At 38.5% G+C, this 18,959-nt stretch overlaps 1 protein-coding gene across 1 annotated transcript in view; it reads right to left on the minus strand.

Annotated features, from left to right (window-relative positions):
• The window catches only part of MED27 (mediator complex subunit 27), a 94,219-nt gene that overhangs the window by 26,522 nt on the left and 48,738 nt on the right, over positions 1 to 18,959 (minus strand). Inside the window, exon 4 of the mRNA XM_080403042.1 lies at positions 2,155 to 2,248. Coding sequence (XP_080259168.1) covers positions 2,155 to 2,248 — 94 coding nt within the window. The remainder of the gene's footprint in view (positions 1 to 2,154; positions 2,249 to 18,959) is intronic.

Genomic DNA, 18,959 nt, shown 5'->3' on the forward strand with positions numbered 1-18,959 from the left:
GTGGTTTTAATATAACAGACAGACCTCTGTGTCAAAAGATCTTCATAAGCAACGGCAAGTATGACACGAACAGTGAAAGGATGAAAATGGTTGAGATAATACCGTTAATTAACTCCGGGCATACAGTATGATTGTGAAATATTTTTAAATAAAGTACGCATTATCTGAACTCCTTTGGTATTGTGGTAAACCATGCTGCCGCCAGGGAGCAACTCCAAATCTAACTTGGGTGAAGTTCAGAGTGAGAAATCACAAGTATTGAAGAAACCTCCCTTCTTCTGGGGGAGGTGCTCTTCACACTGCCCGTCCTGCAGCACCTTCCACTGACTGATTTGTGGCTGAAAACAGCAAAAGATTTTGTAGCAGTCAGGGCCAGATGGAAAGTGCCATATTGGCAACATCAACTGAGACAGATGGGAAAGAGGGAAAACCTGCCTAGAAGAAAAAATGATAAACCAATCACACAATCACATACAAAAATACTTTAAAAACAATCTTTTTGATCTCTGATCCAAGGAAAATATGCATACCAGTGGTTCAATACAGGGATGCTATCTTGCAGCAACAATAATGTCCTTGATTTAGAGCAACTACAACATGGAATTCACTAAACAACTACTGCTGTAAAAGGGGCTTCTTCTACAGTGACCACCCTTCCACCCCACCTTACTCCTTATCAGTCACATCCAAGGTAATTTACCCAATTTCATAACTGTGCCTGAATCTCAAAAAGCATCATCTATTTTCTGACCTCAAAAAGCCATTAGAAGCGGAAGGTACTTACTACATGCAAAGAGGGGCTCTGAGAGGAGGGAAGGGGTTTCAAAGTAAGGAAATAAAACCAGACATTTTTCTACAGTAAAACAGTTATAAAGTCAGCTTAAGAGGAAATGCAAAAGCTTCCGAGACTTATAACCTCTTAAGACTGCACTGATGAACTCAATTCTTTTCTGGAATATATTGTTCCACTTGGTGAATCCAACAATTGCAGATTACGTTTTAATGCCAGCTGTTTATTTTAACCTCTGACTCAGTTAATCTCTTGCAAATTTGGGGCTGTTCAAAGAAAGTTAATAATGGGATGCTAGAGAGTTGATTAATTAAAACTAAACAGAATCACAGCTATACTTAAATTAACAGAACCTTTGAAAAATACAGGCAAAAGTCTAACCATAATAGTAGTTTAAAGTCAAAAAACTCTAAAAGCAATATAAAAATCTAAGCATCAATATTAACATTGACTTATATTGACTCAACAATTTTGTTTTGACAAAAGATCTGATTTTCAGATTAATTTTACCATTTGCTTGGGAACAAGAAATATACACACATGTACACTACACCCAAGCCTGTTGTAATAGTGAGAAAGGAAAAAATAAGAGGAAGTGCTATGAGAAAACCAAGATGGAAAAGACTGATCTGTCTGGTCTCAGCTCTTGACCTGGGTATACAGTGTATTTCAAGTTTTATTTAAACTTTGGCAAAAGACGCGACTTCTGCCTTTCACCCTCCTAGAGGAAAACTGCCACGCTACACACTCCACTTCCATGTTGCCGTCGTAAAAGTAAAAGCTTTAACGGCTTCTCTTGCTATAAGCACAACAGCTGCCTGTGAAAATTGATGTGAACAACAGGTTCTTCTGGAATGAAATCTTGCTTGGTCAGGCAGAAATAAGTCAAATGTATTGGACTTGTTTATCTCTAATCCAGCCTTTACTGTTCGTTTACTTTGAAGGCAAATTCTTGACTTCATCACAGAACAGAAATTCACTGACCCAAGAACAATTTGAACAAATTAAAATCATATTGGTTTCCTCCTCCTTTTCTGCCTCCTACCACTCTTTTCCTTTTTAATTATCATGATTAAGACTCACTCATTGCCAAGACTGTGGAAAAACACAGTGAACATTTGAGTTTGCGCTCATATTTCTACAATCACATTTAACAATAAAAAGTAATAGATCTTTCATTTAAAGGTGAAATTTTGTTCATCACTCATTTGCCTAAGAGCAAGAAAGATCCTAAATTGCTGTGACAAATGAAGAACAGCATGTTTCTGGGGAAGAACCCCTTTATCTTTAATAACCTGCATTTTAGAAACAGTAATTCAATCTGTTAAGAAATCGATCTCAACAGATTAAAAGATCCAACTTACCAGAAGCATCGCAGAGGTTCCATTTGGCCGGGATAGCTGGATAGACATTTCAGGGAACATCCTGTCAATTCGATTGATCACATCATCAACGTATCTACCAAACAAACCAAAACAACAGAATGAACACACATGCTCTTTGTCACAGACTCAGATTATGCTCCGTTTTACCAAGGTCCACAGGACTTTCCTGAATTAACTTCTCTTTGGTATCTGCATATTCTTCAAAAACGCATGCAAGCATAACTCAGAAAGTTACAGATAAGAGGAAACAAACCAGAGCCCCATGTAAGTTGATTTGAAAACTACTTTTCCCCTAAAAAGATGCACTCAATTTTTAGTCCAAGTCTGTCAGCCTCAAACTCCTGCCACCGTATTGCTATACCCCTCTAGGAGTCGAAGGATACCTTATCAAAATTCCTTGTCCAGTGTAGGAATTCACAGCATGTCACCTTCTCACTCACTCTCTCTCTCTGATAAACTAAACAGATACACATTTTATCAAAGTCTTCAGACTGTTCTTAGGGGGGTTTTGTTCTGAAACCTTCCACTTTATTTCATGCACCGGTGACACTGAAATTGGGCAGTACATTCCAGGAGTTCCTCCAGGGTGGTCAAACACAGAGGTACAATAACATCCTTTCTGCTGGGTATGATCCCTCTACTTATGCGAGCCACGGCAAGCTGGCATATGGTTGTCTGGGTTCCTGGTATCATGTTAAGAGCTGATTTCCATTAACAGTGAAAACTTCCTTTTGGGGACCTTGTTTCCCAGGACACACCGCCCCATCCCATGGGCATGTGTCACATCCTTCAGCCTTTCCTCTGGACACATTGAAATGCACAGTGTAGCAGTTTATGTGACAGTCTGTATCATCTGTGCATTAATTCCTCCTCCCATACTACTTTCCAGTTCTCCCAAAGCATGCAGAAGGGAGGAGCACTACTGCCTTGTTATCAGCCGCATCTACAAACTCTGCCACTTGATCAGATCCATGAACGAGTTTATCGATTAAACTCTTCCCATGCTAACCTATGGGCTCTGAAGAAACGGTTTTGGAAAAACTGGTTGCCCCACTCAGAATAACAGTAGAACTGAAAACATCTAGTTATTTCCCTGTAACCTGTTTAAATAAAGGCAAAAAAAGTTAAATTCTTGCTCTTCAAAGTTATTCTGTTCTACTGTTAGTTGTTAACCCTCCCCTCCGAAAAACGGAGGGTGCTACGCTCCAATTGCTATTTTGCAAAGGATTAAAAATCATCAGAAAAAATAAAATAATATCAAGGAAGCTAAACTTACATGGCTGGTAAAGTCAACCCACTTTTGAAAGCAACAAAAGAATGAAATTAGTTATGACAATTTTGCATAAAAATCTTAATCCACACTTCTTGTGCAGAAAAAAGTTTTCCCATTCACTTGAATGACTCATTAACAGCTTGCTTGCTGATAAGCAAAGTCAAAACATCCATAAGCCAAGAACTTCCTTAGCACAGTGGAAGAGCAGACGCGTAAGACAGAGCTTCAGGATGAGTAAGCTACACATTGACAGTACGCACCTAACTAATTTTAAACATTACTGAATCCTATACTTTTTTTATATAGCATGAGACTTTATACTATTCCGTAAATGCAATTACTCCAGGCTCTGCAAATAATTTCAGCTATTGCTTGTGCGTGAACAGAGACAACTGATTGTGAAACAGGCAAGGAAAGATTCCGTGTTTCTTGATTATTTTGTGGTTAGGGATGTGTCTTATAGCCTTGCATGCTATGACACAGATTATTGCATAACATCTCTAGTTTTCCAAGTTTGGGGCAATAAGAAATCAAAAACAAAGAAAAGATGAAGCTGCATAAAACAAGACACTGAAACAGTCTATAGGCATTAAGGAAGGAAAAATCAAGTTATTTTAAATCATATAACCAACAGTTGGACTTGGGCGTTTAATCTGCTTAGGTCCTTTTGAAAAAATCCCTGTGGACATGCAGATTTACCCTTTGAAAATGTGATCCAGGCTGGCTGAAGTTAATCAATTTTTCAACTCTTTCTTAGATATGATTATTTTTTAAATGTAAAACTTGTCCTGATCACATGCCTTAAAACTTGACCCAAACCCAACTGTCACCCTGTACTACCAGAGCAATGTAAAACAGAACAGGGAATTCACAGGAAGCTCATCACAAGCCAGTCCTTTAAGTGAAATCATCCATACAGTAAAATATAAATCTTCTGGTTTGTATTAACCAACTTCTAGAAAGAACTTAAAGATTAGTTACTACGATACTTCGGAACTTAGAAGCCTGTTAATTTTGTACCACTCTTCATAGGTCAGCTGACAAAAAAAGAAAATTTAAACCACATGTTTAAGGAAATATTGCATTTTCCTTTGGCGAGGTTCAGCAATTCTACCAGGACCACCCAACACCGGTAGCCTTTTTCTTCTCTTTGCAGTCAAAAGGATGTCAGAGAATATCCAACACCGATAGATAAAAGAGCATCAATGTACATATCACTGTTTTGCCCCTTTGCCTTTTTTCAAGTGGACATCAGGGCTTCACAAGGACTTATCAGAACAGAAGGATTCTTCAAAGATGCATATATAATTACTAAATTAGCCTGACTACATGGCAGCCTCAAATATGAAATGACAAACAACCTAATCCAAGGCAAAATTCTTCTATAGATATGCCCTTCAGAGAGGACATCTGGTAAAACATCTTGCAAAGGGATGGATATGATAAATCAGATGCAGCAAAGTAATGTAAAAGTGTAACTGGTGATGACTTCAGAGAAAACTGAAGAACATATGATAAAGACAAGATAAAGTGCACTCTTGAGGCTGTCTGGAAGGAGGGTCAGAGAAAAAGCTGCTGTCTGGAACTTATTTTGCAGAACTGAAATACATTAATTTAGTGCCAAAATAAGCAGAGTCACAATCTACACATCTCTGTCCAATCAGATTTAGCTCAAAAATATGATAGTTCCTATTTATGCTACAGAACCTCTTACACTGTCTTGGAGAAGCGTGGCACTTAAGGAAAGTCTAATTTTACTTTGCCAATAAGCACTTCTAACTTTTAATGTACTTACCACGTCTCAGTTTTCTCCTACTTACAAAAGATGCTGGTTGGAACAAGCATTTACAAACCCAGAAGAAATAACTCAAAGCGGGGAACAGTAAATGGAAATAGATTTGCTCAACATTTGGCATATCTTAATGTTAAGAAAAAAAATTCACGGAATTCTCAGAATTGAATACAAGCTGAAATTATGTGGCGGTAGCTTCTCTTCTTGTCCTAGAACAGGCATTGTTCCACCTACGAAGGGCTGAATACAATGTCTAGACAAACTCCCTCCCCACTGCTTCTTTATCATGCGAAGGATGCTCAAAAAGTCCACTAAAGGTCACACCCAGTAACCCCACATTCAATTACAGCACGGTACCTAAACTCTTTATAGACAGAATTTGTCTTACTTATTCTTCTAGGCCTCAAAAGGCGATACATTAACACCTTATAATTGCAACATCCTAAGTTAGACCCATTCTATTCAAAAAAGCTTCAAGAAATTTCATAGAGACCTGCGTCCTAATCCAGATATGTACGCAGCCCAGTCAGAAAAGAGTGACAAACTGGACCAACAGGACTTCCGACCATTAAATCACATCAAGTACTAAAGCAACTTTGCTAATGTAATTTTACTGCTCGGAGGGAGGATATTTAAAGAAGCTTCAATAGCAGGCTTGTACCAACTTTCCTCTCCCATTTTTTCTCTTCTTTCTCTCCTTCATGACACAGATTCATGATTTTTAAGGAGGATTTCAAATTGTATTTTTGACAGAAAAATCTTTACTTTAAAAAATAATAATAGTATCATTCAGGGCTATGCATCTCAATGTGCAACTGAACCAGCCAGTAAGATCAGGTCTGATATCAGATTCTCTCCAAAGCTGTCAACCCTATAAATCGTTATTTTCATTTTAACGTAGAATACTTTTTTTCTACAAACATGCTATATTAATACTGCAAAAGTCAAACCACAACAATCTACTTCATGCATATTAGCAAAAAACAAAGTTAATGCAAAATGTTACACTCCAAATGAGGTCTTGTTATGAACACACACACAAAAAAAAAAAAATCAACGTTAGAATAAAGCAACAGAGATTCTTTGAAAAATCTCTCTGCCATCGTGCCAGTAAGTGTGTACATAAATCCTTTAGTCCCTGTTAGAGGAACAATGCCTGGAACTGACAGAAACCATTTTTGAAGCCAGTTCAAAAATACTGTTTATAAGGGATTAAATGGTTATGCAAAATGCTAAATGAGAAGTTTCAGACTAAAACATCAGGTTGACAAGGTAGAAATAATTCAGGAACCATCTTGGTAGATAAATGGTCTCGTAACATCTCTTTGATTCATGTAAAGGCCCCCCAAAAGACAGTAATACAGAAAAGTAATTCATTATAAATGCCTTTCAGTTCCACACTGGACAGATGGCTTAGCTCTCTAATGTGACCTCTCTTTTTTTTTTTTTCTTTTTTTTTTTTTTCTATTTTTACTGGATTAGATCCAGCAATCCAATGTTAGTGTGATGTTTAACAGCTTAGACAAGATTTAAATAGCATTTATCCCACACAGTGTTTAACTTGCATGCTGTTCATTTTTCCACTCAATACAACAATTTAAAGACATTTACCACAATTTAGAAATATAGATATTAATAATAATTTTTGAGGAGGTCTTTCAGAAGAAAGAAGATATTTGCTAAAATGATCTTGGGGAGACAGGAGAGAGGGGGATTACATTTGTAATATAAAAGAGCATACTCCTCCTTATTTACTCAGTGGAAAACACCAGATATAAGATGAAGAGAAACTCTACGATTCTGTTGGAATGTGGATTCATGATATTCTGGACAACACAGGGGAAACTCTCCACAGATTCTCTCACTTACTAGCACAGTATTTACATGCTCCCAGATTTATTTTTTTTTTCCAGTTACTATTTTCAACACAGCTAATAATTTCTTTTCACATGTCTGGTATTTCAGAAACATGGGCTGGCCCTGCAGACTCTTACTAGCATATGCAGTGTTTGCTAATGAAGGCATCAGTGCAAAGAGCTTGCCTGCACTCTACCAAGACCTAGGCAACAGCTATTTTTCGCAGAACCAGGCTCAATATATTATTTACAGCTTTTAGCAGTGGCAGAATTTTAAATATTACAGATTTTCTAAAGAGCCTAAATAATTTTCAGGCAACCTGATTAGATAAGTATTTTTTGAAAACATACAAGGTATTCACAGTTCTAGGATGATTTATTAATCAATGAATTAAAGTTTTAATCTGCTTCAGCTACCTGCTGAGCAAATCTCTGCAGGTAGCAAATTCAAGTTGATAGAAGGCTTTTCAGAAGCATCAGTTAACAATAGTTATTGAAACGGTGACCTCTGCCAGCTTTTGTGCAATGACACTTCCTGCTTGGATAAGCAAGGAAGACTGTGAAAAGAAATTCAACAACTCTCACGCTGAGAAAGTGTCTTAAAGACTCAAGACTAAATTAGACAGCTGGCACAAACCATGACATCTACACATCAATCCTGCAAGTCTCTGCCTCTTTCCTCACATTCCACAGGTTTTACTGGGATTTTTTAATCATTAATTTAGGCTCTTACTCTTTTCTTCTGTAGATCTTCATGCTCCAGTTTCCTGGGTCCAGTACTGAAATCTCTTGCTTGTTTTGACCAACTTCGCCAACTACAAGCTTCCTTGCCAGGCTGTCTTCTCTTACGGTTAACACTGTCTTCTTGTCCTTTCTGAACAAACTGTTTCAGAAGCTTCCTGTTTCTTCTCACGCAATTTCAAAGTTTCTGTTGGTGGAAGACTCCAGCCAGACTCCTCCTGGCTCACCTTTCCTTCTGTTCCCTTCTCATCTGCACACTAACTCTGTCTCTTCTACTCCTTAAATGCCTCTGTTCCCGCTGTAAAATCTTTTTTCACAACATGTTAAGAAGAAAAAATGTTACCTCTTTCAAATAACTGACTCCTAATGACCATGAGATAAGCTGAGGGCAGAAGGGACAAACTTGAGTCTTCTCTTGAGTTATACACAGTTCTTCAATCTTGGGACTACAACATATGAGCGGTACAAGGGAGTTTCGGCCGTGGAGTGTCTCTGTAACAGGAACCCACAGGTGTGGAAAGATGCAAGCCAGAACGTGTGGATTGTATTGCCAAGATACCTTGAACAAAGGTCCTAATGAACAAATTTGCTAAGATTCATGACCAACTTCACTCCATCCTGCAGAGAAGTGAGACAACATGAACCTGAAAGCGCTGAAAGATTAAACTCCAAACCTGAAAGGAGACAGATTTCCACTTATTCTTGCAAGTCAGCTTGTGTTCAACTTTGCTACGGATGTTATTTTGGTCATAGAGGAAATACATTTCATTATTGAGTGGATGCAAAAGATTAAGTTATATGCCTAAATAGTCTAGAAGTGTTTACATATAAACACAGGGTGGTCTGCTTCAAAAGCATATGCACATATAGCTGTATCAAACACTTAACCATCTGCACTTCTCACTCACAAAAGGCCAAACCTGGTACAGCGCTTAAGGATGCATGTGAAGTCATTTGGACAGTTCTCTAGGAGCCAAGACAGAGTGTTTAAGGTTGAATTTACAAAGACGTTTAGAAACCTGAGGCTGTGATTCAACAATGTTCAGTCTTCAGCACCAATAGTGACATAAGGCACTGACACATCCCTCCCGCACGCTGCAGCATACAGCCCCCTCAACTGTGCTGTGCTGAAGAGCTGGATCACACAACTGATCTGGCTTAAAACAAAAAAAAAAAAAGAAGAAAAAAAAGAAGAAAAATGTATTAGTTTAAATCTAAACCGGTTTCATGATTCAGCTCCCTGAGTGGCTGCACACACTGTGTTCCAGCACAACTCCTGCTGGGACCATGCATCATGGGCCAGGAATACTGAACACTGGAGTCATCCTATTACAACAATAAAGTATTGTTTTATGATAAAAAGTGCTATTCTATTGTTTATACAACAAAAACAATTCTGAGTTCTTCAGTGCTATTGTGAATCTACTGACAAGTGATGTGGTGTAAATCTGCAAGGAATGTCCTCAAAGGTACGAGCTGACAGTGATGGCACAAATGCATGCAGGTTCTCATGTTGAATGCTTATGAAAATGCAAACCTGCCCCTGACTCAGTCTCTGGACATCTGCATGTCTACATTAAATATGAACACCTCTTTAATGCATTCTGAAAACACATGCTGTCACTGCATAGATTGGTTTTTAAGACAGAGCAAAAAGACATCTGTTCACAGTATCAAATTCCAGTGCACCACCTTAAACAGCGTAACTTTAATAAAGAAAAGTTCAAATTTCAAATAGAGACCTTGCAATCAAATTCCCATAGATATTTTATCAGACCGTTGAAATAACTTTCTTTGTACTTATGTGGAACATTCTTCAAAATGCTTTTAATTCATAGCAGTAATCAAGAAAGGAACATGGATATTAGATTGTGTGAAAGCTGGTTAACAAAACAAGCATGCATCTACTTTACAGTCATCACCAGGATCTTGTCTGAGCCTGTTACTAGTCTGTGCTTTATGGAAAACATTAACTCCTTTATTCATACCTCGACAGGAAAAACAGAATTTCAGAAGCAAGACCTCACAGCACACATGTATCGTTCGTATTTCCACATTTTCATGAAACTGGATGTTGCTCTAAAGCCCAACAACAAATGCTAGCAACAGTAACTTTCAGGGGCCTGGATGAGAATAAGAATATTTCATCAGTGTTCATCTACAAAGATGGTTCTTGAACTACTCCTAAATTGTCAAGCAATTTGTGCCCCACCTGTTAGCCTAATTTGCACACGCACACACATTTCCATACAGTAAATCTGTGCCAAAAGTCCTCAAGAGAAACTCAAGCCAAGAGACCCAGCTAGCCTTCAGAAAATAAAATAAAACAAAATGTTTGCACAAGCTACACGCAGTTCTCCCCCATGGGGTTTCAGGGATGAATAATCCCCACCTTCTCCATTACCTGTGGTTCAGCAGAGATCATACGAGGTTGCTTGGGTCTGCACCAGGAGGTGAAACACGGCTCCTGCACTCGCTAGTCAATCACAGCAAGGGAGAGAGGATTAAACGCTGACATGCTGATGTTCAGTAAATACCAGACAGCGCTTTGACAAAGGCCTCAAAATAACACACCAAATTCAGCCCTGCTTCCAGAAAAGATGCGATGGGCTGGTTTTCAGCCTGCCTGCCCAGCCAGATTCCCAACAAAGTAAATGGGGCTCCCTGCAGGTGGGAAAGGTCCCACTGTGCGGGCAGACTGCCCGACAGGATCCCGACACGGCACATTACTCCACGCCGTCATTCCTGAATTCAGTCTTATAAAGCCAGATTTCAGTACTTGATGTTATTTTCAGCTCTGCTACTGAAGAATTATTTGAATAGCAAAGTCTTCTCACTTACTTTCTTTGTGTTTTATTTCTCCCTCAACAGAGAAGAAATTGCAGTACTTACCTCCTTTTATGAAAAGCAACAGATGATGCATGATACCTATCATGTATTCTGTTCCTATCAAAAGCTGTGAGATTTTACCTTTGGGTGGAGAAACTGATGGAGAAACAGGAAACATAGCATGTTGTGCACAGTTAGACCTTTTTAGACCTATGCTTGACCATAGGACAAACACTGCTGAAAGGAAGAGATCCTTCTGACCATTTATGTTAGGCACATCAAGTCCCAGAACTTATTGAAGGCAACATGATTTCCAGAAGTTGGGAGGAAGGACAGGAGGATTAAGGATATAACCCTCTGGAGAATGGCTAAGATACCAGAACAGGAGAGCAGAGTTGACCATTTCATAAGACAGGTTTTGTTTGTATCAGTTAAGTTACCAAAGCCCTGACATTTTCTGCCTTTAAAAAAAGCATCCCCTACTTAACTCACACTCTGATGGTTTGCAGGCAGTATCATGTGGTTTTAAAACATTATTTAAATTTGCAATGGATCAGCATCTGAAAACCTGTCTTGCTGGAATTTCTCATCCTTACCATATGTTTCTTTTAACTTCACCTAAAAACACAATAACTTATCATCCCTGCCACATCTGCATCCACATAGCATCAGCACGCGTATCAGAGGTTCAGCCTTCGTTATTTAATGCATGTAGGGTGTGTGATGTTGTACAGTTATTAACACTATCATATCTAATGTTTCATGTCCTGTTAGAACCTACTGGGATGAAGACATTCAGCTTCTACACAAAATAGCTTCATTCCTTCAGATCCAAGCTAAGTGCAGTGCTATTACCCTACAACCTGCACCAGGCTCTTGCGTATTTTGCAAGATTTCTCAAGCTTGTAACCATGCTAACATCTAAACAGTGTCCTGGTTTCAGCTGGGATAGAGTTATTTCTCTTCTTAGTAGCTGGTACAGTGCTGTTTTGGATTTGGTATGAGAACAATGTTGATACCACACTGATTGTTTTGGTTGTTGCTGGGTATATACTAAGTCAAGGACTTTTCAGCTTGTTAGGCCTTGGCAGTGAGAAGGCTGGAGGGGCACAAGAAACTGGAAGGGGACACAGCCAGGAGAGCTGACCCGAACTAGCTAAAGGGATATTCCACACCATAGGACATCATGGTCAGTATATAAACTGGGGGGGAGCTGGCCAAGGCCAGATCATTGCTACTAAGGGACTGGTTGAGCATCAGTCAGTGGGTGGCAAGCAATTGTACTGCACATCACTTAGGTTTTTTTCTCCTTTCCCTTTGGATTTTATTCTTCCCCTCTCCCTCCTTTTCATTATAATTGTTGATATTATTACTATTGTTTTGGGGGTTTCCTCCTATTTTGTTTTAATTATTTAATTGTTCTTATCTCAACCCTCAAGTTTTACATTCTTTCCCCATTCTCCTCCCCATTCCTCTAGGTGGAGGGGAGCGAGCAAGTGGCTGCCTGGAACTTAGTTTCGCACCGAGGTTAAACCACGACACGTGCTTAAATAACAGAAGTGTCTGAAGGAGAAAATTAGGGAAGAGAAAAAGCACAACCAAAAAACCCTCATCATAGACATGAAGGCGTTAAAAATACGGCCTCTGTCCTTGCATTCAAGCCCTCAGTGTCGTATTATCATATTTCTAATTTTTTTCCTTTAAAATTATGTTACTCTTACAGAAAAAGATGTTGAAATACATAGGACTAGGAATCAAAGACTCAGATTTTACGCTTCACCAATAGACTTCAAGCAGTCACTCAAAAAGAGCATCCACTTCAAGATCTAGTGCTTTATTAAAATTATAAACTATGGCAAAAAGACAAGAACTAGCACTAGTTCTAAGGGTACTTGGAATACTTGATATCAGCCTTTAAGGACACTTAAGATCAATTTGTTCTTCTGTAATTAAGAGGGAGATAAAGGTGAAGGAAACAGAAAAGATGAGATACTGTAACAAATGATCGCTTGTACAGCCCAGTGCGATTTATTACAGAAACTTTTACCAAAAACCCATTTCAACTTTTGTGATCACCTACTTTAAATATTCTTGAGGGAATGTCATAATTAATCCTGATTTTCTTCTCTTCAGGATTATGCTCTGACCAAGTATTTCGATCTGCCTGTGATACTACAGAGATAAAAATCTATCTTAAAACTCAGAGGTTTATCAAAAAACTCCCTCAAGGTCATCTTGACAATCCAGTATGAAAACTGCATATAACAAGTACAATTAGGCATTTATAAACTCAAGACTCTCCCAGCATAAACACTTTGGAGAGAAGCCCTTCAAAATATTATTTTCTAAAAAATACACTTTCATCACTTCTGCCTCCAACATGACAAGCTGTTCCTTCGGTTGGGATTTTTTATAGGGCTCATGGAAATTAATTGCATGGCTTCCGCTGAAAGTCAGTGTGGGGGAGGAGGGCTAATTCCCTTAAGCAAATTTTCTGAAAAAAAAGAAAAAAAAAACAAACCAAAAAACACAAAAAACCAACAAAAACCAAACCCCAAAACAATTTCTCTTAACAGAGTTGGTTCAAGGAAGGGGCTTATCGTGGCAGTTAGTCTTGGACTTGCCAAACACAGTCCAGACACCTCGGCAAAGTGACTGCAGAAACTTGCTGCACCTTTCTGGCCATCTTCCCACTCTTGTAATCAGGTTCCCTCTCATTTGTTATTTCCTTTCACACACAAGGATCAGGTGCAACCACAGCGGAGATTAGACAAGCTTTATGTTCACCGTGGGTTTTTAAACGCTGGAGTCTCTGCTTTGCCTGTGTTCCTCCCCCACATGGAACAGGCAGAACAGAGTTTAAAGTACTTCACAGGGCTGAAACCTGGGCTAAAGCCAAAGTACCACCACGGCAAGCCCATACAGTTCTGCCCATGAGTATATTCTTACACCTGCATCACTTCACCTGCAGAGCTTCCCTAAAAAACAAAACACGAAACAGCTTTTATGCCAAATATACGTAAAGCAGAATAACTCCTTCAGCACTACTGTGTCTGGTGCCATCAGGGAGAAACATGAAGCCTATTAAAAAATAATACAATTCTGTTCATTTAAGTACACTAACAGAGAAAACTGCTCAAGTGAAAAACAAGGAATGAAGATCTCCTTAGGTAAATACAAACATGATTATTAAAACTGCCCAGCTTTGTTCCTAGATATATTTTGCTAATTCTGAGCATCCACTTCATAAATATTGAGTTCAAAACTTGTAAAAGGCAAATTCCTTTGAAGACTTTTAAGTTGGTTACCCAAAGTAAAGAAATTCCAAATCGTCACATAATTTCCAACAGTAAATAGGTACAAATTAAAACAGGAACAGTCTCTATGCGTTCACAGTCCTTAATTAAAAAGAAAAAGGAACAAAAAGAGACAGACTGCCCACTGCAATGTGAATGAGTGACATGAAATGATCCACCACTGGATGGGCGCGTACATGGTCACAAGCAAGAACTCAGACTCTGCCAAAGAGCATCTCAGAAGTTCTGCTACAAAAGGGACAATAAAAGATTTCTTGCAGACTCTGAAGACAATACCAGACTGATCAACCTTTTCTAATCAGCAGCCTGTCTCGCCTGTCTGTCAATGACAGTGTCTCCCAGCAGGGAGTGGTTTATTATTCTAATAAGATGCTCCAATAAAAAGAGGGTCATCTATGAATCACTACCATGAGAAGATTTAATTAGATTTTTACACTGACTGAAGACATTCCCTGCACACAGACAAAATTTTAAATATGAACATAAATGATAGTGTATTTTAAGGCAAGGTTACTTTCGGGGTTTTTGTTTTAAATTCACTTTGTATTTTTTCTTTTCTTGAGATGGCTGTTTACATTCAGTTACACTGTCCAAGCTTAAAGGTTTCTTGTGAAAAAGAGTTCAATCACTTTTTTTTGCTTAAAAACTCTCTAGGCAAGTCTTCTGAAGTATTGCACCCAGAGAGCTCTGTATTTTCCTAGGAAAAGGTCTGATGATAGCATAAACAAAGAAACATATCCAATTAAAAAACAAAAAACAACAAACTCTGCTTCATCACAGAGTAAGTTACAAAATAGTTTGATATCAAACACTTACAACATATACCAATGTATTATTGTAGTACGGCGTTTTAATTAAATATGCTGTATAAAGAAGAGAATGAGACTTAGCTATATCAATACATACAGGTGCAAACTACCTGTATTAGCAGACAGAACTTTCACTACCTGTAACCTTATATCAAAGATTTTTCTAAAGGCAACCAGAGGAGAGCTGAAGTCAACCATGAGGGCCGGGGCTATTACAGCTATTTCGATCGTTAGGAAACCATTATCTCAAATTCATGCCACTACCAGGATGCGGGTTCACCTAGTTACAAGACAGCAAATTATACGATTAATTATCTAACATGTAGGCTACTGAGAGTCAACCGGTTGAAGCAGATCCTCTCCAGAAACAGATAAAGTATTACCAAATCGTGTCTATCACCTTGAAAGACTGTCCTGCAGTTATTTTTCTAAACATCAGTGAATTTGCAGATGTTCCAAGGGATCTCTCCATTCATGCTCACTTTGCATTCACTACTCACTGTATTGACATGCATTCCTGTATTTGAATTGTTTAATCTCCTTCACTTTTTGCCTAATTGCAATGATGCAAGTGTTCTGTAGACTCAAAACACTTGCATTGATCTAATGTCAGACACATTCTTAATAGCACTTCAAAGGTATTTTTAAAAAGGAGACAAAAATATTAGCCACTGATTGTATTGTATAACTATTTGACAAAAGACACGAGACAAACATTGCACATCATCTCCGAAAAGGACGCATGAAGAGGGGAAAGCAGAAAAAGAAAGCCTGACTGAAAACAAATTAAATGCAGTTACATCCTCAGCTGCACTACCAAGAGCTGTGCTACTTTGACTTTCCGCAACCCATCCCATTATAGCAAAAACAGGCTTCTTTGTAAGCTGCGCCTACTGAGAAGTCTGTAACAGCAAAAGACAGAAAATATGGGCAAAGGGTTCATTTTACTATTTTCGAGGGCTTAAAAAAAAACCCCAAACCCTAAAACATTAGCTTAAATCCATGTGTGTACACACATCTCCCAGTATCACAGGGCAGTCAAGTAGCACTTCCCACCCTCACGTGCCACATTAACTCAGTGCTAATTGACACAGAGGCTCTACACTCAAATCAGAGCTGGTTTTTTCTCAATATATCCTATCCTTCACATTCAGGAGATGGGAATGGACTCAACTATCTGGACAGACCTTATGCAAGAGAGAAAAGCCCTTTCTTGAAATTCTCTGAATGAACCAACCAGAACAAGTTAACAGATAAGGAAATATCTGGAACTAAGGGCCATCCAGCAACAAATTTCTCTGTGTAGCTTGTTTACACCCACACTTTAAGATGTGTGGTGAACAACTCCAGCAGAAGGTATTAGAGAGACTTGCAAAACGCAGATCTTTAAGATCCAGTATATACTAACACTTTAGCAAAGTAATTAATAACAAAGGCAAACTGGTTCATTTGCATAACACCTGGCTGGCAGAGGATGATGCCCAAGACAATAAAAATTAAGTGGCTTAAATACATACAAGCATACATACAGATGATTCAATCACGATACTGCAGACAGATGCACAAGTACATAGCAGGAAAGAAAGAAGAATATTAGGCTTCAATATCAGAATTTCTGTCCCCATTGATGACTTAATAAAAAACAGAGGGAAGGCAGCAATTGTGGAACAACAAAAAGAAATTAGTAGCAGCAGATAATATTTTAGCTGTACTAGCAAAAATTATAATTGATTTTCTGTCTGTGGTGTTAAAGTTGCTATCTTTGCACTGAAAATACATTTTCATTTTAAAAGCATACTCACATGTAAAAATAGTTCTACCTGGCATTTTCTGTCAACAAGCTCATTTTACAAGTGGCATGCAAGAGCCACCATTGCTCTGTCACATCAAGAAATTCATTTCACTTCCTTAGAAATACCTAAGATTAGATAGCATTAGATGTGCTTATCTGTTGTGCTGTAAAATCACATTGTTGAAGTAACCTTGTCTAAATAAAGAACAACTTTCAAAACAGAAAGGATCACAGAAGCATCAACATATGAACTGATTTAAGCCAAATTTCAGATTAAAAAAAAAAATCATACAAATATTATTTTAAATCCCAAGCACTTTTTAGTTAATTCATCTGCTTCTTGCTGGTTTTTTTGTTGTTGTTTTGTTTGGGTTTTTTAAACAGGCTACTACAACCTACATTACTACTGAACGTATTTTTCCTAAAAATACCCGCCTTCTCCCAACATCAGCCACCCCCCACCCCTCCTTAGCACAGAGTCATATTCAGTATGTGGGTTTTCAGCAGATCTGTTTTTAAACAGGAACAGCATTAACCAGACCTTTAGAAGCAGGTGAACTGCCTTGATGATAGCTACAAGTGTAGTCCTCCATCCCTGGAGGTTTTCAGGATTCAGCTGGGCAATGTCATTGCTAACCTGGTCTAGCTGTGACAAGAGACCATCTCTGAATGGGACTGGAAAACCTGCTGAGGTCCCGTCCAACTCAGTCTCCAACTAGAAATCAAAGAGGATTCAGAGTTGAGGGTCTGAAGTACCCACTGCCATAGCAGACTTTCCATCAAAGTCTGCTTGACTACAAAATTACAAAAAGCTACAGCTGGCAGAGGACTAGCAGAGGCGGCACCTGAAGAATGAACACGCAGGAGAGCAGCTGGAGGGATTACAACTACAGAGGCTGTTCGGTGCGCTCAGTGGACAGACTGCACTTCAGTAACTGAAACACCAAATCAATAATTACCAAACAGGTATTATTTCTTAAATTTTCAAATTTATGGGTTACTTGCTAGCAATACCCCTCAACAACATACAGCTAATCAGCCTCACACCTTTTCTTAACTTAAAACTGAACCATTAAAAGCAAGCTAAAGCAATAAATGTTTACACTTCGGTGTTATTTATAATGAGGGTAAAGTACTGTTAGATATGACTATGAGTCTTCAAACTATGAGCCCGCCACACAGCTGATTAGCCCCAAATTTAGATCCAAGTTTGATTTGTCTTTCTATCTTCACAAAAGGCTCTTTTATAAGACTTGTCCACAAGGTGCACAGAGATTTGTCACGAGCAAAAGCATCATCCTTGCTGAGCAACTGTCAAAATGCAAAAGCCAAAATGAAAGAAAGTTCTGCATGTAAAATAGGAAAGTAGAAATGTCTGGGTTTTGGCTTGAGGGGAGCTCAGTTTTATAGTGCTATTTTGGACACAGATATTAAATTCTGACTTAAGATACATCAAAACAATAGGGTATTTTTTGCCATTTCTAGAGCACATTTGATTTTAACACCAAACACTGAATGCAACAATCAGCAAAAGAGCTCAACAATTTATAGAGATTCAAGAAGTCTAGGGAGCTTGACACAGACTGACAGGCTCCAGCCAAGCTTGCCGTATAATTATTTCATGTGTCTGCACTTTGCCTTCCATCACTGAAATGAACACCTAAAGGCAAGAACACAAAGGATACAGAATAATACATCACCATTCATTTATCAGAATGAACGCTGACAGTGGATAGTTAGAGCTTCCTATTAGGTCTTGCAAGTAGGAATTATGCGGTCATTCATTCTTCACAATGTGTCACTCCCGGACTTTGAAATTTGTAAAAAATTAACTGGTCTTGAACAACTGACAAGAAAAGACAAAAATCCAGACTCTTCCCCTGGATGAAAGCATCTGCCTTATAGTTAGTGCCTTCTCTTATCCCAGCTTTGTACAAATATTACTTGAGTCACACTCAGCGCTCCTGCATAGTTCCCAGATGATACAATACACATAGTTCATGTGGGGAAACTGAGGCAACTCAACAAAATCGTAATTTGCTCTGCCAGGACTTATTCTGGAATCTCTGTATCTTTAAGTGCTTTCAAACATACATTGTACAGAATGAACAGGCCGAATGCCATTCCACTATCGTATTTTGTGAGGGATGGAAACAAAGTATTATAGGAACATGATCATACACAGAATGTAATCTTTATTTCATTTCATTCAAGGTGCCCAGGTAAACTCAGCGAAAGTTAGCTAAGTGATTAACTATATCATGATCTCTGTGGCAAAATTCTTACTTTCTTTCCCAAAACAGAATTTGTAAGAACAATCCTGAGCAACACAGAAGAAAAATTCAATTTCAATGCAAAAACTGCTGCATGGAGAT

The sequence above is a fragment of the Falco punctatus genome, assembly GCF_963210335.1.
Source record: "Falco punctatus genome assembly, chromosome: 9".
Lineage (NCBI taxonomy): Eukaryota > Metazoa > Chordata > Aves > Falconiformes > Falconidae > Falco > Falco punctatus.